Source organism: Aotus nancymaae, unplaced genomic scaffold (genome assembly GCF_030222135.1).
Source record: "Aotus nancymaae isolate 86718 unplaced genomic scaffold, 86718_ANA_hifiasm-v0.15.2.pri h1tg000012l, whole genome shotgun sequence".
NCBI lineage: Eukaryota > Metazoa > Chordata > Mammalia > Primates > Aotidae > Aotus > Aotus nancymaae.
Window position 1 is genome coordinate 15,072,122 of NW_026988423.1, and position 25,709 is coordinate 15,097,830.

A 25,709-nucleotide genomic window follows, 5' to 3' on the forward strand; every position below is an offset into this window, starting at 1 on the left:
AAAGTTGCATATTTCATGCAGTTAAATGATACCTGGTCAAAAAGTTGTTTGCCAGTTGTATTGGGCTGAATGGCAAATTCCAGCTCAGCATCCATTGTAGTTACTCTTACGTTGATCTGTAATAAATACAAAAAGAACAGTAGTAGAAAAGAGAATGTATATTAAGTTATTAGGCATGAGAAAATACTTTTATGATATTCTTTATTAAAGTGACAAAATTTTATTTTCATCACAAGAAATCTTAAATCTATTTGAAAAACTTATATTTGAAGAGCATATAAAGTCCTCATTTAGAAACATCTATTGAATACTTAACATACACTGGGCACTAAGCTACAGGCTTTCAATACTCTCATTTAGCCCTTGCTATAATACTAGGAGATACTACCTTCATTTCTAAAGAAACAGAAAGAATTTCCATTATTCAGCTAAGGACACATGGATATTAAAAGGCAGAGCAAGAGCTAGAAGTGGTAGCTCACACCTTTAGTCCCAGCACTTTGGAAGGCCAAGGTGGGAGGATCTCTTGAGGCCAGGAGTTTGAGACCAGCCTAGGCAACACAGCAAGACTATATCTCTATGAAAAATTTAAAAATTAGTTGGGTGTGGTGGTATGTGCCTATTATTTCCAAGAAGCTGAACTGGGAGGATTACTTGAGCCTACGAGTTTGAGGGCTGCAGTGAGCTATGATGTATGTATCTATGATTACACCACTGCACTTCGGCCTGAGCAACACAGCAAGACCCTGCCTCCAAAAACAGAACAAAACAAAAAAGGCAAAGCAGGCATTATTGAGGTCTAACTCCAAATGCTTTGAATCTGATTCACTATCCCATATTTATTTCCACCACATAAAAATCCTAAAAATCAGAGGGCCGGGTGCGGTGGCTCACGCCTGTAATCCCAGCACTTTGGGAGGCTGAGGCGGGTGGATCACGAGGTCAAGAGATCAAGACCATCCTGGTCAACATGGTGAAACCCCATCTTTACTAAAAATACAAAAAATTAGCTGGGCATGTGGCACGTGCCTGTAATCCCAGCTACTCAGGAGGCTGAGGCAGGAGAATTGCCCGAACCCAGGAGGCGGAGGTTACAGTGAGCCGAGATCATGCCATTGCACTCCAGCCTGGGTAACAAGAACAAAACTCCGTCTCAAAAAAAAAAAAAAAAAAAAATCCTAAAAATCAGACTTCATTTTATTCATACTGTAAACACATTCTTCACTTTAGAAAAGCATTTATCTACAATGCTTTATTTGCTAGACTCTATTTTTTGTTGTTTTTAGAGACAGGATCTCACTATGTTGTGCTCAGGCTGGAGTGCAGTGGCCACTCATGGGTACAATCATGGCACACTGCAACCTTGATCTCCTGGACTCAAGCTTACATTCCCACTTCAATCTACCAAGTAGCTAAGAGACAGGCACGTACTGCCATGCCCAGCTCTAAACTCTGTTAACTAATTTTCATGTGTAAATAACTTTCTAATATCTCAAAAACTAACATGCCTTACCAAAATAATTTTTACCACAGAATAGCATCTTCGCTTAGAATTCCTCACGTGATCCAAATATATCTTTTTAACTTTTAAATTTTTCCTTTTTTTTTTTTTTGAATTGTACTTTAGATTCTGGGGTACATGTACAGATCATGCAGGATTGTTGCATAGGTACACACGTAGCAATGTGGTTTGCTGCCTCCATCCCCCCATCACCTACATCTGGCATTTCTCCCCATGTTATCCCTCCCAACCTCCCCAACCATCCGCTGTCCCTCCCTTGATGCCCCCTCAACAGACCCCAGCCTGTGATGGGGTCCATGTGTTCTCATTGTTTAACACCCGCCTATGAGTGAGAACATGCAGTGTTTGAATTTCTGTTCTTGTGTCAGTTTGTTGAGAATGATGATTTCCAGATTCATCCATGTCCCTACAAAGGACATGAACTCATCGTTTTTTATGGCTGCATAGTATTCCATGGTGTATATATTAACTTATTTCTCCTTGAATTTTCCGATACTTCATTTGCTGTTTCTGTATCTATTTTCTAACATTCATTACTTTTCCTGTCACCAGTATAAACCTGTAGCAATTCCTACTTTGTTTCTGTAACAACTGTATTTAAAGGTTTTTTATTAATATATATTACTGCATCTGTTTTTAAGTATCTTTTTCCATCAGCCTGTACGTTTACTGAGCACAGAGCTTGTGCCATTTTATCTTTCTAACTTTAACTCACACTATAAAAACTCTGTATCAGACTTCTTATTTCTCCATATGTCTTACTAACAATCACAACCTTAGCACATGTTATGGCTTTCACCTGGAATAACTTCTGTAATTAAATCTTAGATTCATCCTTCTTTAAAATAATCATATTTTTTTCTTTTCTAAAACAGTATCTTATTAAGAGATGACATACACAAAACATGTTATCATATATAAACAATGAAGAATAAAATGAAACCCACAAAACCACCATCCAACTGAATAACAAGAAATGGTAATGTTGCATATACTGTACTTCTTTGCAAATACCAACAGGTAACCACGGACCTAAATTTTGTTATTCTCTTGCTTAAAAAAAAAAAATAGTTCTAACATAAATGTAGTTATGTATATGTAAAATAGCTTCACTTTTCTTGATTTTTAGCGGTATTATAACTGCACAATATTTGTTAATCAAATTTTCTTTCTTGATGTGGGCAATGCTTACATGGGTATATTCACTTTATGAAAATTCATCAACTACACACTTTTTTCCCCGTTGCCTAGGTTGGAGCACAATGGCACAATCCCAGCTCACTGCAGCCTCAACCTCCCGGGCTCAAGTGATCCTACCGCCTCAGCCTCCCTTGTGGCTGGGACTACTGTACTACACACTTCTCATATATTCTCTTTGTTATGTATATTCTACTTCAATAAATTCTTTAAGATTTCACTACACTAGCTTAACTTTTCACAATATGTTTCTAAGATTCATTGATGTTTCTGTAATAAGAATTTTCACTGCTATGCAACATTCTCCATGTGGCCAAACAAAAATTTACTCACCCATTTTCCTGTCAATGAACAGTTTCCAATTTTTTGGCTATTAAGAACAATACTGCTATGAACATCTTGTACATCTTGCACAATTTCTGAGTGTCAGAATTTCTCCAGAATATACTCAGAATTCTTGAGTAATAAAGTGTGCACATCTTCTACTTTACCACATAATGTTGAATGAATGTAACTGTGTCAACGTATACTCTCATCAGCATTGCATAAGAATTCTTGCTGTTCTGTATTTCCAGGAACAGTGAATATCATCAGATTTGTTAATATCTGACAATTTAGTTAGCAGAAAATTGTATCTCAATATGGCCTTAAAGTAGGATCCATATAATGTTGAATAAATGTAACTGTGTCAACGTATACTCTCATCAGCATTGCATAAGAATTCTTGCTGTTCCGTATTTCCAGGAACAGTGAATATCATCAGATTTGTTAATATCTGACAATTCAGTTAGCAGAAAATTGTATCTCAATATGGCCTTAAAGTAGGATCCCCGATTGCTGATGAAGTCTACATTTTTGTATATGGCATGTGGTGTACAGAATTTTAAGATGGCCCCTAGTGTCATGCTCATGATTACATTGCATTACATGAGAAAAGGGATTTTGCAGAAGTACTTAAGGATTACTAATCAGCTGACCTTAGAACAGGAAGATTATCTAGGAGGGCCTAAGCTAACCAATTTAATTGGCTGGTTGCAGAATAAGTTACACCTTGATTTCAGGCTTATAAGACTTTGAGCAGGGAACTCAGTCACATCATCCCAGATTTCTAACCTATAAAACTGTGGGGATAATACATGGGTGCCGTTTCATAACACTAAATTTGTGGTAATTCATCATAGACCAATGGAAAACTAACACAGTATGTTTAACTGACCACTCATTCTCATCTTCGAATGTCTGTTCACACATATGACTTTATTTTTCTATTGAGTTGTTCTTTTCTTACTTTTATGTAGGAAGTCTTTACATATTCTTGATACTGATCCTTTGTCAGTTATTTCTTACAAAATAACCTCCCATATTGTGATTTATTTTACTTTCTTCAGTGTCCTTTATGATAAACTGACATTCTTAATGTTAATGTTGAATTTATAAATATTTTACACACAGATACCAATTTTTTCCATCCTTTTTTTTGGCGGTGGGGAGAGGGGGATAGCATCTCACTCTGTTGCCCAGGGTAGAGTATAGTGACATGATCTCAGCTCACTGCAACCCACACCTTCCAGGTTCAAGCAATTCTCCTGTCTCAGCCTCCCAAGTACACCACGCCTGACTAATTTTTGCTATTTTTAGTAGAAACGGGGTTTCACCATGTTGGCCAGGCTGGTCTTGAACTCCTTACCGGGGTAATCCACCTGCCTCAGCCTCCCAAAGTGCTGGGATTACAGGCATCAGCCACTGTACCTGTCCAATTTTTTGTCACCCTTAAGAAACTTTTCCATACTCTGGAGTCATAAGGATATTCATATATTATTTTGAATTTCATAATTTTCAATAACTTTTGCTTATGATGATAGAGGTCCAATTTCATTTTTAATCTCCATATGAATGAAAATATAGGGTTTTTTTAAAATTCTAATATAATTAATTAGTTCATTTAGTCTCCAAACTCTGTGCTGTCACAAATCAAATATATGCATAAGTGTGGATCTAATTTTGTTCCACTGGTCAATTAAACTACTTTTAATATCTTATTGTCTTGATTAGTATTTCTTTAAATAAGTCTTGATATCTGGTAGGGCAAGTTTGCATTATTCTTCAGAACTACTTTGACTATTATTGGATCATTATCTTCGCTCTTGGCTCCATACAAAACTGTGAACTTTACAAAATATACCATTTATGATTTAGTATTGGAATGAGACAAAATTCTTAGGTATCTTTGGTTAATAATTAACATTTCTATTAATATTGACTCTATACATGACTATGGTTTTCTCACTGTACATTGATTTAGACCTCCTTTAATGACTTTCAAAATCTTTTAAAATAAAGAGCTTATAATTTGCTTCATATAAATCCCTTTGCGGGCCGGGCGTGGTGGCTCACGCCTGTAATCCCAGCACTTTGGGAGGCCGAGGTGGGTGGATCACGAGGTCAAGAGATCGAGACCATCCTGGTCAACATGGTGAAACCCCGTCTCTACTAAAAATACAAAAAATTAGCTGGGCATGGTGGCGCATGCCTGTAATCCCAGCTACTCAGTAGGCTAAGGCAGGGGAATTGCCTGAACCCAGGAGGCAGGTTGCGGTGAGCCGAGATCGCGCCATTGCACTCCAACCTGGATAACAAGAGCGAAACTCTGTCTCAAAAAAAAAAAAAATCCCTTTGCTTATAATTTGCTCCATATAAATCACTTTACTCATTTGTTAGATGTTTTCTCCTAGATCACCACAGCTTTGTGGCTATTGCAAATATAGGCCCACAGTCCCTATTCCGTAATTTTGACATCCTAAAAGCATTGAAAACCAAAGATTAGTTAATTTTGAGCAAGAATCTGACATGAAGTGACATGAGACTATCACTCGTAGCAAATTAATTTATTCCACTTCACGTGACTATTCACACATGAATCTACAGAAATACTAATACTTTAGAGATGATGCCATAGACCTTGAAGGGAGTTTCATGATATAATGACATATGCACATAATATATTGTAAATTCACCTTTCTAAAACCCAAGACTTCCACATTCTGAAACTTATCTAGCTTCAAGAGCTGTTTTCTCCACAGGGCAAGTTCTATACTTCCAGAATTGTTAATGAATCAACAACACGCAATTGATATCCAACTGCATATATAATTTTGACTTTTTAAGGAATAATAAACACTCTCCACTCAATTATACTGGCAAAGAGTTTTCCAAGTTGGCTGTAAACATTCATATTCATACCAGAAATACAATGGAGTCACAGCTGCTCCACATCCTTATCTACACTGGATTATTACCAGTCTTTTGTTTGTTTTTTTGAGACAAGTCTCACTCTAAAGTTACCCAGGCTGGAGTGCAGTGTTATCATCTTGGGTCACTGCAACCTTTGCCTCCTAAATTCAAGAGATTCTCCTGCCTCAGCTTCTCAAGTAGTTGGAATTACAGGCATGCACCTCAATGCTTGGCTCATTTTTGTACTTTCAGTAGAGACAGAGTTTCACCATTTTGGCCAGGTTGTCCAGAACTCCTGACTTCAAGTGATCTTCCCACCTCGGCCTCTCAAAGCGCTGAGATTACAGGTATGAGTCACCATGCCCAGCCTACCAGTCTTTAATATAGCTTCTTTTGTGAAATATTATCTGCTCAAATATTTTGCTCACAAAAAAAAAAAAAAAACCACCTGAGTTGTCTTATTATTGAACTGTAGAAGAACTTTATATGGCAACTTTTTTCTCCCGTTGTCTTGCCTTTCCATGTTCTATCTTTCACAAAGAAAAGGTTTTAATTTTAATTACCTCTAATTTTTTCTTTAATGGTTCAAATTTTCTGTGTATTATATAAAAAATTTTCATCTACTTCAAGGTCACAATTTTTTTCCTATGTTTTCTTCTAGATGTTTTATAGTTTGGGCTTTTGTATTTAAGTCTATACTTCAATGAGTTTATGTTTGTGTAAATTGTGAGACAAGAGTCAATGTTCACGTTTTTCTGTACGGATAACCCTTTGCATCAATATCATTTGTTGAAAATAATTGTAGTTCTCCATCAAATTGTGTGACACCCTTGTCAAGAATCTAATGAATACATATGTGTGTGTGTATGTATGTGTATTGGTGTATTTTCATTTCACCAATACTATTAGTCTATTTATTCTTTCATCAGTAACTCAATGTCTTACTTTAGTGACTTAAGAATAAATCCTGAAATCCAGGAGTGGAAGTTTTCTTTTTTGGTAAATTGCTTTAGCTATTCCGTACACATTTTGGCATAGCCATATATTAATGTATTTTAGAATCAGCTAGCCAATTTTAATCAAAGAAGACTGCCTGGATTCAAATGACTGGAACTGAATTTCATTTACAAAACTTTTATGGAGAACTGACATCTTAATACAAGTTTATAAAGATATCTATATACATTTTATAGTTCTCTATATATCTAAATCTTTAATTTCTTACAGCTAGTTTTCAGTGTAGAGATCTTACACAGCATTTGTACATTTATTCCTAAGGATGTCATGTTTTTTATGCTGTTAGAAATGCTGTTGCTTCATTTTTCAAACTTTGCTTTTCTCATTTACTGGGCACTAAATATATAAATCAGATTCTACTAACCTTAACCATATTCCCTAGGGTAACTAATTATATTCCCATTTTATACGTGAGGAAATGAAAAATTGGACAGATTGGGCTAAATTAACAAAGGTCACCGAGATTAGAAGCAGAACCAAGTTAAGAACTAAGAGTTTGACCTAGAAGTCATGACCACATAATACTATGCTCTAACCATATTAATCTAAAAACAAATAACAGTAATATTAGTACCTTTTTCTTCCAACAGCTCTACCAAAATTCTATGCCTTGTTCCAAAAAGAATTTAATGGTATCTTACTGAGGGAAGGTGTTCTCTTTCCGGGTCCACAACGGGGTGTGGTTTTAAGGGCAAGAACTTCCCAGTGCCATGCCCCACTCCCATCTCCCTCCATCCAAGAGATTTAACTGTCTTTAAATTTTCGCTGAGGTGGGAAAGGGTCAAAAGTCAATCACTCCAGTGGAAGTTCTAAGGAACTCCTTTCGCTGGTCAGACATCTTGGAGAAGGTGGGGGCTCCTCCCAGGTTAAAAGTCCCCTTCTTCCTCACCCCATTGGATTCCATGTCTGAATCCCCTTCCACGAACTCTGTAGTGGAAGCTGTCTTTCTCTCTCCTGGATTTTCCCTCTGGAGTCCCCTTACACACACACACACACACAGAGACACACACACATACTCTTTCTCCACCTAAAATAAATTTGCTTTCTGCAAAAACACTGTTTGGGGTCCGGTATTTACTTTGCGAGCACACCTGGTCCCCTCTCATTCTTGAGAGAGCAGGAGACTAAGAACCCTGGAGAAACATCCTCTCAGAGTAGCTGAGAACCCCAGCATTACTATGTAGACAGTGTCAAATGTAATAAAATAACTTACTGGTTTCGGCATTTTCGTTCTCTTTTCGTTACTTTCTTAAAAATTCTTCACTTCTATGAATTCTGTTGTCACTTTCTGTTAAAAAAAAAAGGCATAATCTATTATCTTTTAAAATAAGGTTTCTATTGTAACTATAATTTGTATAAGATATAAATTAAAATATTTTAAAAGTAACAAGGAGTGATTTAAAGTAACAAGGAATGATTTCATTCTAATTTTCAAGGTCTTCTACTAGCATTGCACATTCCCTAAAAAGATTGAAATCCAAAATTAAAAACACCACACGTCTCAAATACCATGGTATAAATACACTAATCTACCAGAAATTTTAATTTAATTACAGACAACAAAGAGCAAGGAAACATCATTGCTAAGAGCCCAAAAGCTCTCTCTCTCTCTGTCAGGTTCATCTCTGTACCCAGGATGTTAGAGAAAGGAACAATAAAAGTAAGGATACATGCATTCAGATTCTAAAAGAGCTTAAGAATACTTTTCAATGTTTTTCTCTGTACTGCCAAAAACAAAAGGAAATTCTGATTAATGTAAGCTACAAAAAAATAACAAGAAACTAATTTTTATTTTTTTAAAGACAGGGTCTCATTCTGACATCCAGGCTGGAGTAGAGTGGTGACATCACAGCTCACTGCAACCGAAATATCCCAGGCTCAAGTGATCCTCCTGCCTTGGCCTCCCGAGTAGCTAGGATCATGAGCATGTGCCACCATGCCCGGCTAGTTTTTTTATTGTACTTTTTTGTAGAGGCAGGGTTGCCCTATATTGCTCAGGACTGTCTCAAACTCCTGGCCTCAGGCAATCCTCTGAGCCTCCCAAAGTGCTACGATTACAGGCATGAGCCACTGCACCTGGCTTATTTTTCCTTCCTGTAAGTTTGAAAATACAAGTAGAGAAAAATATAAACAGCTTATTCACCCAATGTGTACAAAACAGGCAAAGCTCTTGCACACTAACACCCTGCATTCAGCTAGACACAGCGGCTCACATCTGTAATCCCAACACTTTGGGACCTGTAATCCCAGCACTCTGGGAGGTTCAGGTGAGAGGATTGCTTGAGCCCAGGTGGCTGAAGCTGCAGTGAGCAGTGATCATACCACTGCACACTCCGACCTGGGCAACAGAGCAAGATCCTGTCTCAAAAACAAATAAGCCAAAAACAAAAAAAGTTATCAATTGCTGTTTAGGATGCCATAACTAAGGCCAGGTACGGTGGCTCATGACTGTAGTCCCAGCACTTTGGGATGCTGAGGCAGGCAGATCATTTGAGGTCAGGAGTTCAAGAGCACACTGGACAACATGGTAAAACCCTGTTTCCACCAGAAATATAAAAATCAGCCAGGCATGGCAGCAGCTGCCTGTAATCCTCCCAGCTACTCAGGAAGCTGAGGCAGGAGAATCACATGAACTCAGGAGGCAGAGATTGCAGTGAGCCGAGATTGTGCCACTGTACTTGAAGAACCTGGGTGACAGAGTGAGACTGTGCCTCGAAAAAAAAAAAAAAAAAAAGATGCCATAACTAATAAAAGTGAAAATTCTCTCAGTTGTAATAAAAATGAAATTTAGGTAAGGTCATTTCCCTAAATTCTACTCAATTACAAGTAACAGACTACCAACAAACCTCTTACCAGAGAAAATTTCCTCCTGAGATTTTTTTTTTTTTTTTTAGATGGAGTCTCACTCTGCCGCTCAGGCTGAAGTGCTGTGATGGCAGTGGTTCGATCTTGGCTCACTGCAACCTCTGCCTCCTGGGTTCAACCAATTATCCTCCTTCAGCCTCCACAGCTGGTATTACAGGCAGCCACCACCATGCCCAGCTAATATTTGTATTTTTAGTAAAGACAGGGTTTCATGTTAGCCAGGCTGGGCTCAAACTCCTGACCTCAAGTGATTTACCTGCCTCGGTCTCCCAAAGTGCTGGGATTACAGGCGTGAACCACTAAGCAATGAAATTTTGTTGGAGGTATAAACCCCTCATTTCTTAATTCTTATCATTTCCTAGCTTATTCTCATCTACACTTACCTAAATGAACCTAAATGTACTTCAGTCCAATTTTTAAATTCTATGCCCATTTTTCATCCAACTACTATTACTGCCTTAGTTCAGATCTCATCATCTCAGGTCTTGATTAAAATATCCTCCAGGCCAGGCACGATAGCTCACACCTGTAATTCCAGCAATTTGAGAAGTGGGAGGATCACTTGAGTCCAGGAGTTTGAGACCAGCCTAGACAACATGGTAAAACCCCGTCTGTACCAAAAAAGTAGATAAATAAACACAAAACCTAGCCAGACATGGTGACGGAAGACTGCTTCAGCCTGGAAAGTACAGGTTGAAGTGAGCTGAGATCACCAATGCACTCCAGCCTGGGCGACAGAGCAAGACACCATCTCAAAAAACAAACAAAAAATGATCTATAACCTACTGGTTCAGAAAAATTCCTTCATCTCACATTTCACAGAACAATTTTATTCAAATTCTTCACACATATATAAGACATGTATGTCACCATCAAAACTTTGGCCATTTTTTGAATATTAAGAGTTTTCTAGATTACATAAGCATTTTATTGAATCGGTGATACAATCACTAAAAGTTTTATCCCAAGCCAAAATGGCTTGTCCTAAGTTACATGGGCAATAAATGGCCAAAGTACAAGTCTTTTAACACCTAGCATCCAGAGCTCTACAACGTATCAGTCTGTCTTCCTCTTTGTTGATATTAAAGAAGTGCTAACTAACTTCATTTGTGGAAATACACCTGAAGAAAGTATTAACAAATGTGCATAATGATACAGTTACAAAGATTCTAATTATAGTACAATTTATATAAGTTTATGTAAAACTGGGAGTTTAGTTAGGTCAATCATGGTATATCTACAGGATCCACTATCACAATGCAGCCCATCAAAATGTTATAGAAAAATACTAAATGACATAGGAAGAGATTCACATACCACTAAGTAAAAAGGCAGGTTATAAAACCATCTATAGTAGCCAGGCATGGTGGCTCACACCTGTAATCCAGCACAAAGGCAGGAGGATCACTTGAGGGCAAGAGTTCAAGACCAACCTGGGTAACGAAGAGACCATGTCTCTACAAAAAATAAAAATTAAAAATTAACCAGGTATAGTAGAGTGTACATGTAGTACTAGTTACTCAAGAGGCTGAGGCAGGAAGATGACCTGAGCCCAGAAGTTTGAGGCTGCAGTGAGTTATGAGCACTCCACTACAATCCAGCCTGGGCAACAGAGCAAGACTCTGTCTAAAATGTAAAAAATAAAACATTAGGCCAGGTGTGGTGTCCCATGCCTGTAATCCCAGCACTTTGGGAGGCCAAAGCTGGAGGATCACAAGGTCAGGAGATCAAGACCATCCTGGCCAACATGGTGAAATCCCATCTTGAAAAAAACAAAACAAAACAAAACATTTTTAAAAATCCATAGAATACCATCACTCTTTTTTTTAAGAAATGACATGCAGGAGACCAGGGTTAAATATTGGTAAATTTTAAAATAAAAAAGAAATAGAAAAAAAGGAATGAATGAAAAGACCAGAATAATTATATTCTAAAATACTAAGAGGCTCTAAGAATTAAAATGAAATCTGTAAACTTGTAAAATGAAAATGTAGAGGTTTTGTAATAAAAAACTAATTTCTTTTTTTGGGGGGGTGAGGGACAGAGTCTCGCTCTATCATCCAGGCTGGAGTGTACTGATACGATCTAGGTTCACTGCAAACTCCACCTCCCGGGTTCAAGCGATTCTCCTGCCTCAGCCTCCCAAGTAGCTGGGATTACAGGCTCGTGCCACATCTGGCTAATTTTTGTATTTTTAGTAGAGACGGGGTTTCACCATGTTGCCCAGGCTGGTCTCAAACTCCTGACGTCAGGTGTTCTGCTTGCCTCAGCCTCCCAAAGTGCTGGGATTACAGATGTGAGCCACAGTTCCTGGCCTAAAAATCTAATTTCTTACAATGAAAAAGCAGAATTATCCTAAGTAAGTAAACTAATGTTGGACCCATAACTTCACAATACCATTTAATAAAATGAAAGTAGGTTAGTATTTTTTTTCAAAAAGAAAGCAGGAGCAGTGGTTCATGCCTGTAATCTCACACTTTGGGAACTGAGATAGGACTACTTGAGCCCAGGAGTTCAAGACCAGGCTGGACAACATAGCAAGATCCTGTCTCTACCTTTTTTAAAATACTTTAAATTATTGAATTATTAAAATTATTAATTACTTTTTTAAAAAGAGAGAGACACTTGGAAAAAATTCTAGTTTTGGAAGAATAACGTAATATGACTAAGAAAAATATATAAGTTATAATAAAAACAGATAAGTATATTTTATTTTAAATCTCTACAAAGGTAAAATAAAAGAAATACCAAAATAAAAAAAAGAGAGAAAAATTTTCAACAGTATAACAAAGGTGTTATGCAAAGTAATCAAATGGTTAAATATATAAAGATATTGCTCAGATTCCACTCAGTAAACAGTTCAATAAGAAACGCCACAAACAAATCTTATGTTAAAAACACAAATGTTCCACTGATTAAAACTACATATGTTTGACCAATGATATACTTATTAAACTAGCAAAATAAATATTAATTATGCATGCCAATGATAATAAACAATGTTGGTAAACAAGTAGGTAAGTATTGCAGGTAGCACCACATACTGGCTCCATATTTCTAGAAAGTAGACAACACATAACAAAAGCTACTGAGCTTTTTTGAATATGAAATCCTGCTTCTGTAATAAACCTCCAGAAGAAATTTCTCCCCACAAAATAAATATAACAAGTTGTGATCTATATCAAGATATTCACAGCAGCATCTTTTACAATAGCCAATGATTACAATCACCAAAGTAATGTTGACACTATGTGTGTGGACACTATGTGCTATAATGGACTACTCCAGGGTTGTGGGGGGTTTGTTTTTCCACATTATTAAAACAAACTGTGTCAACATTTAGGTAAGGTTAAGTGGAAAGGCAAAATATGTAGCTACTCATCCATCAACACAGAAAAACACAGGTATTATTACAAAGAATGTCTGGATACACAGAAACTGAGTACTTTGAACAGAGTTTCGTTAAGTATCTAATTTTAAAAATCAGAGAGAAGAATTTCAAAAACATATTTCATGAAATTGTTTATATATATTTTTCATTAGCTTATATAATACAACAGATGCAAGAAGCTACCTTAAATTTTTTTTAGGACAAAGCTATGTATAAATGCTATTAAAATCTAAGTGTTTTCTCCAATTTAGTGATTAACGGAAAATATTTATATCAAGAGAATATTGTTTAACCTCAATGAGACACTTCTGGCCAGGCATGGTGGCTCACGCCTGTAATCCCAGCACTTTGGGAGGCCAAGGCAGGAGGATCACTTGAGGTTAGGAGTTCGATGCAGCCTGGGCAACATGGTGAAACCGTCTCTCTAGTAAAAATACGAAAATTAGCCAAGCATGATGGCACATGCCTGTAGTCCCAGCTACTCAGGAGGCTGAGGCAGGAGAATCGCTTGAAACCAGGAGGCGGAGACTGCAGTGAGCTGAGATCATACCACCACACTCTAGCCTGGGTGACAGAATGAGACTTTGTCTCAAAAAAAAAAAAGAGAGATTTCTAGTTTACGAATATATGTTTTTTATGTTTTTTTTTTTTTTTTGAGATCGAGTTTCGCCGTTGTTTGCACTGGAGTGTAATGGCACGATCTCGGCTCACTGCAACCTCCACCTCCTGGGTTCAAGCAATTCTCCTGCCTCAGCCTCCCGAGTAGCTAGGACTACAGGTGTGCACCACCATGCCCAGCTAATTTTTTGTATTTTTAGTAGAGACAGTGTTTCACCATGTTGACCAGGATGGTCTCGATCTCTTGACCTCATGATCCACCCGCCTCGGCCTCCCAAAGTGCTGGGATTATAGGTGTGAGCCACTGCACCCAGCCCAAATATATGTTTTTAACTGAAACTGGCATCTTTTAGTAGTAGAATAGATAATTTCATAAAATGTCACGTGGAAAGCAAAGAAAACTAGATGCATATTCTGGGGTTCCATCTCTAACTTGAAACAAAACCTGGTCTTTCAGGTCTTTCCTTTTCTCCATTAAAAAAATAATAAAGGGGGGGTGGGGAGCCAAAAAAAATAAAAATAAAAATAAATTAGCCGGGCGCGGTGGCTCACACCTATAATCCCAGCACTTTGGGAGGCCGAGGCGGGTGGATCACAAGGTCAAGAGATCGAGACCATCCTGGTCAACATGGTGAAACCCCATCTCTACTAAAAATACAAAAAATTAGCTGGGCATGGTGGTGCGTGCCTGTAATCCCAGCTACTCAGGAGGCTGAGGCAGGAGAATTGCCTGAACCCAGGAGGCGGAGGTTGCGGTGAGCCGAGATCGTGCCATTGCACTCCAGCCTGGGTAACAAGAGCGAAACTCCATTTCAAAAAAATAAATAAATAAATAAATAAATAAAAATAAAAATAAATTAAAAAATAAAAAAATAATAAATAAGCTGCCTAAAGCATTATATATCAAAGACATACATTTGTATATTTCCAATCTTTCCCCATAATAAATAAAAATTTACTCCCTCCTCCCCACTCTTAATTCTCTTAATTAAATTTAATCTGCAACTTTATTGGTTTAAACTTAATTAAACCAACTAAATTCTTAATTTTCTCCCATTCTTAAATGTCTTCAGGCGGTCTTGCCCTGCCTCTTTTCCATACCTACTCCTCCAGAAGCAACAAAGTGCAATCATGGCAGCAACATACCCAGCAAGTCATCTTGAGAGATGCTGCCAGCCAGCAAACATCTCCCATTTCCAGAAAATCACTCTTATGAATATGTACTCAAACACAGTGCCACACATTAGAGATCAAATAGCCACAATAAACATTCTCTTCTTTAACTTTGAGGGTGACCCTCAGACAGTCTCCTTTTTACCTAATACAACAAAAAAATAGCCTCACCCTTAATACACTGAGCTCTGTTAAGTCAGTGGCACAAGACTCCCACCTGCCAGGTGGTAAAACAGGTGTTATAAAGTCTGGTCCATGCAGTGCCAACACTGAAGCATCAATAATTCATATCAGATTGCCTGATTTTACTTTTGAGATATTGTTTTCTCTAAACCTAATTTTAATTTTTTTAATGTTTTTCTGCCTTTTGAGACTCAGAACCTCTGAACATAATTGTGGTCTCTCCACAGACCAATAAATTCCAAGAGAACTCCTCTGACAATTTACTGCCAATTTGTAAATTCACCAAGTTACAAATACATGCACAAAATACAAAAAGAAACCAATTACACTGGAATATAATTATCAAAGCATAAGAAACGCAAACTTATAGTAATATATATGCTTCTTTTGTAATACTTTAAGTAACAGTATGTTATTTTGAGACAGCTTTAATGTATTATTAAAGTATCTACCATTACTAATAGAAACAGTCTCCAGGCTGGGTGTGGAGGCTCATGCCTGTAATCTCAACAATTTGGGAGACCAAAGCAGGACGATGGCTTGGGGCCAGGAATTCAAGACCAATCTGGGCAATGTAGCAAGACCCCCATATCGACAAAAAATAAAAAAATTCGCTGAGTGTGGAGATGTGTGCCTGTAGCCCCAGCTATTCCAAAGGGTCACTTCAGCCGAGAAGTGATCATGCAGCTACACTCCAGACTGGGCAACAGAGACTCCATCTTTATAAAAAATAAAAATTAAATAAAAAAATAGACACAGTCTCTGGTACTGTACTGCTAATGCTAATGTTGTCTATATTCATAATAGAAAAAAATGTAAAAATAAAGATGTAACTTTTTCCCCATTCAAGGCCATAGGTCTCCAGGTTTAAAACCTTTAATATACAAAGAACTATGCTTATTATGCTGTTAGCTCAGTGTTAATACTAAATTTAATAGCAATAGTAATATACTTTTACCTATACAATGCCATGTCATCCCTAAGTGAAGCAAAGAGGACAAGAATTTTTAGCTCCATTTTGCAAGAAATAAGGCCAAAAGTAAGAAGGGTAGTGAATACAAGGAGCGTTTGTAGAATGCTCACTCTCCACTCTACCTACATTTCCTAATCTTCACAGTAACTGCCCTCCCGCTTCCTGCCCAAGACAGGTGTTACATCTCTCATTCTTCTGAAAAAGAAATTAAGATTCGAATAGATGACTTGCTCAATGTTAGAGGGCTACTTAACAAAATCAGAAGTCCTTTTAAATCCTAATCTAGGGCTCTTTTAATTATCTTACTCTACTTTTCTCAGATGCCATTCTAGACAAGTTCATTCCGAACAATTACTAGGGGTTTTCAAGAAGTCAGCTATTAAAGCTCTCTCCTCTACTGTTATCAGGTCAAGAGACTACCTCAAAGATGTTTTAAGTGCACATTAATAACTGGTATGATCACCTCTGTAAGTGGATTTCCTGTAAGGGTGAGAGGCAGTTTTAAATAAGATATTAAGTCTTGCTCATGTAGAAATGATTTCTCGTTTAAGGATATTTTCAAGGAAATGAAATATTCAACATGTGAGTAATATACATATATATATGTTAGTGAAAACGTAAAGCAAATTTCTAAAATTTATAAAGCTGAACTGCAAAATTAATACCAAAGTTTTACACTGAATTTAGGATCTCTTCTAAGAGTTCTGCAAATTTAAAAAGCAAAATTGTATCTGTATTGTTCCTAAGGTAAGCAGAAAATAATACATTATCATTTGCAATTATTAAATATTAAAAGAAAGCTAAATCCAGTCCAACTTCCTCATTTCACTCTTAAGAAAACATTAAAAATTCACATAAAAATGTTTAGAAATGGGGGGCCAGGTGCAGTGGCTCACGCCTGTAATCCCAGCACTTTGGGAGGCCGAGGCGGGTGGATCACGAGGTGGAGATCGAGACCATCCTGGCCAACATGGTGAACCCCTATCTCTACTAAATATACAAAAATTAGCTGGGCATGGTGTCGCCCACACCTGTAGTCCTAGTTACTCTGGAGACTGAGGCAGAAGAATTGTTTGAACCCAGGAAGCGGAGGTTGCAGTGAGCCAAGATTACACCACTGCACTCCAGCCTGGCGACAGAGTGAGACTCCGTCTCAAAAAAAAAAAAAACAAAGTTTAGAAATGGAAAAACGAAGATAGGCTCATGCAAGTCACTTATATAACAGGAAAGAAGCAAACACAAAATAATTCTCACAAATAATTCTCCCCTTGATATGGTTTGAAACATCAGATATTATAGCTTATTTTCAAAACAGAACAAAGTCAATGTTTCTTAAATATCCTTATAACTAGACAATATTTCCTAATACAGTCAATAAGGCTACATGGCAGTTCTATCACTATAAAAAAATTAAGCTTCTAATTTTCTAGATAGTAACTTTTTAGACAAACTGATAGACTGCCTGGTTCACAGTTGGGCCTCAAAACGTTTGTTGACTTTGTTGGTAAACTAATCTTACACATAATACTCATTTTAATTTTTCTGTTAATTATTGTCAAAGGCAATAGTTTCCTCTCCTTCTTTATGTTGTAAAATGACCAAGCTAATAAGCATCACTAAGAAGAGACAACCAACATGAACACAGGGATGAACAAAAGCTCTTTACGGCCAGGCAAAGTGGCTCAAGCCTGTAATCCCGACACTTTGGGAGGCTGAGGTGGGTGATCACCTGAGGTCAAGAGTTCAAGACCAGCCTGACCAACATGGCAAAACCTCATCTCTACTAAAAATACAAAAATTAGGAATGGTGGAGCACATGTGTAGTCCTAACTACTCAGAAGGCTGAGGCAGCTGAACTGCATGAACCTGGGAGCCAGAGGTTGCAATGAGCTGAGATCATGCCACTGTACCCTAGTCTGGGTGACAAAGTAAGACTCTCTCTCAAAACAAAAAAAAAACAAGAATTCTGGCCAGGCGCAGCGGCTCACACCTGTAATCCCAGCACTTTGGGAGGCCAAGGCAGGCGGATCACGAGTTCAAAAGATAGAGACCATCCTGGCCAACATGGTGAAACCTCATCTCTACTAAAAATACAAAAATTAGCTGGGTATGGTGGCAAGCACCTGTAGTCCCAGCTACTTGGGAGGCTGAGGCAGAACTGCTTGAATCCAGGAGGTGGAGGTTGCAGAGCCGAGATTGCGCCACTGCACTCCATCCTGGCACCCGGCGACAGGGAGAGATTATGTCTCAAAAAAAAAAAAAAAAAAAAAAAAAAGAATCCTTCTGTTGCATTCATGTATCCACATTATTCCATGTACTCACCAGGATTTTTGGTTATAAACACACCCACTCTGGTTAACTTACAGAACCCACATTACAGAAGACTGTGCTTAAAACACTGCTGCACTGAATATCAATTCATTTATACACACCACTGTGACAACACTTAACTGGCCAGGTGTGGTGGCTCACACTTGTAATCCCAACACTTTGGGAGCCCGAGGCCAAAGGATCATTTGAGCCCAGCAGTTTAAAGACCATCCTGGGCAACACGGTGAGATCCCATGTCTACAAAAAATAAAAAAAGTTAGCTGGGAGTGGTGGCAAGCCACGATAGTCCCAATTACTTGGGAGGCTGAGGTAGAGGGATCACTTCTGCCTGGGAGGTTAAGGCCAGTGAGCTATAATCAAGCCACTGCACTCTGGCTTGGGCAACACAGACACTACCTCAAAAAAAAAAAAAATAGCACTTAACACACTTTATGAATACAATACGGCACATCAATCTTCCCATTAGAGTGAGAACTCCTCAGTATTTTATTCATCTTTCCGTCCTCAAATGCAGAGTACGTGGCATATAACTGTCTGAATGTACGACTGACATCTTAAAGCTGTGGTTGTCAAACTTTTTCTGTAAAGGGCCAGGCAAGTAAACATTTTAGGCTTTGTAAGCCATACAGTCTCTGCTGAAACTATTCTACTGTTGTAGCAGGAAAGCAGCCATAGAGAATATGTAAACAAGTAGGCTATGATGTCTTCAAATAAAACTTTATTTACAAATACAGGCAGTAGGCTGGATTTAGCCCATGGACCACAATTTGTCAAGTATTTTAACAGGAATCAACACTTCTCCTTTCATAATTTAACTGAAGTTGGTACTCACAAAGATATGAGCTCACTACATACGACATGTGTAATGGATCAATTTTGGAGATGACTTTGGGTGGGGGTAAAAAAGAAACAAAGACGTGATATAGGTGAATAATGAAAATAATGCAGCTCGGTATGGTTGCTTGCACTTTAGGAGGCTGAGGCAAGAGGATCACTTGAGGTCACAAGTTTGAGACTAGCCTGGGCAACATAGTGAAACTGTATCTCTAAAAATAATTAAAAATCAGCCAGGCATGGTGATATGCACATGTAGTCTTAGCTACTCCAGAGGCTGAGGTGGGAGGACTGCCTGAGCCCTGGAGTTCAAGTCTACAGTAAGCTATGATCATAACACTGCACTCCAGCAGCAGGGAGGTGACAGAGAGGGAGGCACCTAGGGAGATGGTGAAAGAGGGAGGGGTGGAGGGAGAAAGGAAAAAGAAAAAAGAGAAAATTATTAGGAACAGAGTTGGAAGAAAGGGCAATTCCATTACCCTTGCCAGTTGACTGGTTAGGTATGGAATGTGCCCCAATCCTGGCCAACAAGGCTGAGAAGACATCTGCTTGGGAGTTTCTGGAAAAGAGACAGTTCCTCTTATTCCTTTGGATATTGCTGTGTCTGGATGGGATGGAGCAGCCAAAATGGGACAAGGGGCTCACTGTAGACTTGATCTTCCAGGTTCAAGTGATCCCCCAACCTCAGCATTTTGATTCCTCTGCAGCAGCCAAATTGGAACAGGGAAGGGTAGTCTTAGTATGAAGTTAATGGGGAAAATCACAGGGAAGAGAGTTGGAAAGAGAAGGGGTCCTTGTCCCTGATGTCACTGTTGAACCATTCTTGAGCCTCTGGACTTTTAGTATATAAGACATTAAATTTTGGCCATGCCTGTAATCGCAGCACTTTGGGAGGCCGAGGCAGGAAGTTGAAGGCAGAAGATCATTTGAGCCTAAGAATTAGAGACCAGCCTAGGCAATATAGTTGAATACTCAACTCCACAAAAAAGATTTTTAAAAAATTAGCTGTTGGCCGGGCACAGTGATTGATGTCTGTAATCTCAGAACTTTGGGAGGCCAAGGCAGGTGAATCACTTGAGGTCAGGAGTTTGAGATCAGCCTGGTCAACATGGTAAAACCCTGTCTCTACTAAAAATACAAAAATAAGCCAGGCTTGGTGGCGTGTATCTGTAATCCCAGCTACAGCTAAGGCATGAGAATCGCTTGAACCCTGGAGGCGGAGGATGGAGTAAGCTGAGATCACGCCACTGCACTCCAGCCTGGGCAACAGAGCAAGGCCCTGTCTCGGAAAAAAAAAAAAAAAAAATCAGCTGGGCATAGTGGCACACGCCTATGGTCACAGCTACCAGGAAAGCTGAGGTGGGAGAAACTTAAAGTTATCACTTGAGCCCAGGAGGTTAAGGCTGCAGTGAGCTGTAACAGCGCCACTGCACTCCAGCATGGGTGATGAAGATCCTGTTTTTAAAAAAAAAATTTTTTAAATGACATCAAATTTGCTCATTGATTAAGCCAGTTTGAGAATTTTCTGTTATCTGATGCCAAAGCATCATAAATGACCTAAGGGCTTAAAACTTAAGAGTGCTCACTTCAAAAATTTACCTGCACTCAGCCAGGTGTGGTGGCTCACATCTGTAATCCAAGCACTTTGGAGGCCAAGGCGGGCAGATCACCTCAGGTCCGGAGTTCAAGATCAGCCTGACCAATATGGTGAAACCCCGTCTTTTAAAAAAAATTTTTTTTAATTAAAAAAAAAAAAAAATTTACCTGCACTCAGTCCTAGTTGACTTAAACTTTTCACAAATAAATTTTTTTTCTTTTTTTTTTTTAAAAGATGGAGTTTCACCACGATGGCCAGGCTGGTCTTGAACTCCTGACCTCAGGTGATCCATCCACCTCGGCCTCCCAAAGTGCTAGGATTACAGGCGTGAGCCACCGCGACCGGCCCCACAAATAAATTTTTAAAAAAACATTTAAGGTCCTGAAAGCCATAAATTCAGAAGAAAACAGTCCATTATCTCAATTACTAATAATGAAATTCACAGCTTTATAAATTCTATAATCTTAGAGAAAATGAACAATACAGTACCTTTCTTCAATACCATATCTAAAATACCCTTTCAACAGGATGTTTTTTCCAAGAAGTTGGCAAACTTTTTCCATAAAGGGAAAGTGTGGATATTTCCCACCCCAAATCATAAACCCTTTTTTTTCTTAAAGACACCATTTCTGACTGTCAATTATATGCCATACACTAGAAAGACAAAAAGTAAACCTTATCTTCAATCATTAATCAAGAAAATCTGTATATAAACAAATTTGCACATATATACACTTGAGAATTAGTGTAGCAAATTCTACTGTGTGCTTTTATTCAAATGATGAAAACATGACAATATTATTTACTAAATGTTTAATATAAGTTAATAAGCACCCTTTCAATGTTTCTTACAATATAACCCTATTTCAACAAGATCTTCAAATCACAAAAAAGGGATATAAAGTCTATGTTTATCCCTGCATACCTACTGGCATTTTCCATAAACAAGGAATTGCCAACAGCAGTTACCTATGGAAAACAAGACTGGGAGAGGGGCTGGGGTGTTCTAGAGAGTAAGGAAGACTTTGACCTTTCCCTTTATATTTTTCTGGGTTTTTAAACTTTGCCATAAAATATATCACTTTTATAGTTCTTAAAATGGCTCAAACTATACATTCAATATAAATATTAAGAAATATACCAGGAACTTAAAGTAGGAAAAACGGAATTTCTCCAATATAGGCTAGAAATTGAGGAATTCTCTGGGGTTAGATTAGACACCTCTACCACCAAAGAATAAGCACACACCCTGGCTGCAGCAGACAAGGAAGTTACCAGAACAGCCTTTAGATGGACCCGTAATGCCATGAGACTTAAAATAATACTTTAATGGTGGAGTACATAGCAACCCAATCCAGCTCCACTGAATCTTGTACCCCAGATGTAGTATCAGTTAAGTACTGCCTGCCAGCTAGTGATCTGCAGGAAGGTCCCTGCCACCCAAGAGTGACTTATTTGACTTCCCAGATTCACAGCAGCAACATGAAATTGTATTTAGCTACACCTTACAGATAAACTCCGCTGGCACAGCTCAGTCTTCACAACCTTAATAAAACAAAATTTTTTAATTTTGGTCTACATGAAATATTGGTTAAAATTTGATCCCATTTTTAAACATTAATAGCATAAATTAAAATGCATTAAATTAAAAATGGATGGAAAAAACAAGATTCCCACCATCATTCACCGTTTCAGACTCTATTGTATCAGATCACACACAGTAGGTTAAAAGATTGAGAACGGCAAGTAAAATAAAAATTTCAACACTACAACAGCCTGTCCAAGATAAAAAATTAATAATAAAATCTAATTCCACCTGGGTGCAGTAGTTCACACCAATAATCCCAGGATTTTGGGAGGCCGAGGCAGGCGGATCACCTGGGGTCCAGGAGTTCCAGACCAGCCTACCAAAATGGCGAAACCCCGTCTCTACTAAAATATGCAAAAATTAGCAGGGCATAGTGAGTGATGCACACCTGTAGTCCCAACTATTCGGGAGGCTGAGGCACAAGAATCACTTGAACCCAGGAGGCGGAGGTTGCAGTGAGCCGAGATCGTACCACTGCACACCAGCCTGAGCAGAGAGAGACTCCATCTCAAAAAAAAGAAAAAAAAATCCAATTCTGCTCTTGGGAATGGTGAACCAATAAACAAAAAACAACCCGTTTCCCATCCCTGAGACTACTGAGATTTAGCAAAGGAAGGAAAGAACAGCAAAGTCCATCATTTCTTACCATTAAAAGAAAAATAATCAATTTGACTTTCAGCTAAGTAATTATAATTTAAAAAAAAAAAAAAAAGACTCAACATATTTTCCCTACACCCAAATTAACTACACCTATTCTACAGCTACTTCTGAGTCTCTCCTACATACTCTTCACGTGTGGGGATACAGGAGTGAACAAAACATTGCATGTGATTCCTAAGGTCAAGAACTCAACGTTTTTTCAATGCTATAATCAAATTCTGTCTCACTTAAACAAAACCGTAAAGAATGCCAATGCCTATTCATTCCTCACTAATAATATACCAACTGCTTATTAAATTCCATCACATATAAGAAAGTGATTAAGCCAAGAAACAAAGTCATTGCAATCCTCTTTACAGCATACTATTAACTTCAAAAGGCGTGTTTTACATGTTGCTGTATTTGAAGTATTAGTCCCTGGTAGATAAAGCACACTGGGGAAAGCAAATCCTGAAAATAAAAAACTGCAATCCTGAATATTAGTCTCCTTTCTCAAATCCAATGATGCTGTTTTGGCAAATGGATCAAGCCATTATTTATCCGGCAACATGAACGGGGTAATTGTTCATTCTTAGCTCCATCAGTCATATAAAAGAGTATTTAGTGTTCTAAAAAAAAAAAAAAGAAAAGAAACAAAATGTATGCTCCGTAAACAAAAGACTGCAATGTCTATGTCATAGTACTCGTTTATCAAATAAACTCTTATTATCTTGGGCTTTTGCATTTACATCCTGCCAGTCTTAGAGCCACAGGATTGCCACCGAGCTCCTCAGCAACGTGTCTTCCACAAAAATCTCAACTGTATTTTAAAATAGATTTTTATGAAGTTGGCTTTTAACACATTTCCAACGTCACTAATAATTACTCTTTAAGAAAAAAATACCTTGTTTCCTAGGATCTTAGTGGTAGAATTAAAAAAAGAAAGAAAGAAAGAAATACCAAATATTGGGAATGTTTGAAGAAACATGACATCTGTCTAGGAAATGATGTAGTCTGTTTAAACTGGGGTCGGGGGGAAGCACTGCCCCCTTTCAAAGTTAGTCAGGGAATTGAGTTTAGAATCGTTCAAAGGGAAAGAGTGCTATTATGTACTGAACTTGTCTGCTGAGGTCTGAGACACTAAACTGAGCGGCCTCAAGGGCCAGAGAAAGTTACTGGGCTCCGAGAGCTGCAATAGCAGCAGGTAGAGCTGCGGCCGGGAACCGCGGCCCTGGCCTGGCGGGTGCGGGAGGCGGGAGCGGCTGGCGCCCCAAACCCTGTCAAGCAGCATCCCCTTTGCCACTGGGGCGGAACGCACGCTCTCTAGTAATTTAACACCCTTCCTTTCAAACTGGAGGCCGGGAGACAAGTTTTAATAAATGCAAGATCGAATTCTGCCTACGCTGAATATCTGGATTTTCAAACAACCCTCGGGGCCATGCCAGCCCGGGCCCTATTGCAGGCACCCGGGAACCCACCGTCCCCAGGGCGCGGGGGGTCCGAGGCCGACGCTGAAGGCTGACTCCGCGCCCAGAGAAGAGGAGAATCGCGCGGCGGCGAGGGTCGACTTTGGCCCGGCCGGGCACGTTCGGGCCACGGCTCCACCAAGACTCGGGCAGGGCCTCGCGGTCCCCGCCAGCCCCGGGAGGAGCCTGGCCGGCCGGGCCGTTACCACGGTGGCGCCTCGGCCGGCGGGGCGCGAGTGGAGGCGCGCCAGGCCCTGGCGGCGGCGCCACGGCCGGGCAGCGCGGGCCACGCAACTTCTCGCCGCCACCTCAGCGTCTCCGGAGGAACTGGGAGCGGGGAGTGGGGGAAGGGAGGGCGCCGCGGCTTACCCGGAGAGAGAGCGGCTCCTACCCGCCGGCGTGTGGCTAGAGGCGCTGCGCGGCGGCGCGGCTGCGGCAGGGAGGGAGAGGCAATGGTGCGAGCGCTGGGCCGCGGGAGACTAGAGGCGCCGCCGCCGCCGCAGACAGCTCCGCAATATGGCCGCCCTGCACCTCCTCGGGGAAAAGGCGGGGCTGCCCGGCGCCCCCCGCCTTCCCCCGCCGGCCGGCCGGCCTCGCGCCGCGGCCCGAGCACCAACGCCGCCGCCTGGGGCCGCCCGCGCCCCGCCCCTCCTGCGGGCTCGCTGCCGTAGGCCTGGCTCCGGGCGTGGCCGGGGGTCGCGATCCCCAGCCGGCCAACGCGAGGGAGGAGGCTGCGGGTCCGGGAGTCCCCAGGGAAACAGGGCGAACCCGCAGCAGGGTCTAGCCCTTCCTGACAGCGCTGGGCTCGGGCGAAGCCTGCGGTCGAGGGAAGCGGAGCCGCCTAGCCCAAAGCTCGGAGTACGTCCGCCGCCTCCCCCATGAGTGGAAACTTGAAACTCCCGCTGGTGCCAGCAAACTCACTGAGGGCGTTGCTGTCGCCCCCAGAGGAGAAATTCTTCCCAGAGGGAGCCGGGGACCAAATGGAGCGTGAGAGTTGGCTGTTAGGTTTGAAGATCCTGGACTGGGAGAGAGAAAAGGGCCTACCTGAGCGAAATTTAGATTTGCCATAAAGAACATTTTCATT

General features: G+C 39.8%; 1 protein-coding gene across 1 annotated transcript in view; it reads right to left on the bottom strand.

Annotated features, from left to right (window-relative positions):
• Nucleotides 1-25,143, bottom strand: part of RDX (radixin) — a 100,318-nt gene extending 75,175 nt beyond the window's left edge. Inside the window, exons 1-3 of the mRNA XM_064375401.1 lie at nucleotides 24,995-25,143; nucleotides 8,181-8,255; nucleotides 33-116 (exon numbers count right to left, since the gene is read on the bottom strand). Coding sequence (XP_064231471.1) covers nucleotides 33-116; nucleotides 8,181-8,192 — 96 coding nt within the window. The 5' untranslated portion in view covers nucleotides 8,193-8,255; nucleotides 24,995-25,143. The remainder of the gene's footprint in view (nucleotides 1-32; nucleotides 117-8,180; nucleotides 8,256-24,994) is intronic.
• Nucleotides 25,144-25,709: the final 566 nt, after the last annotated feature.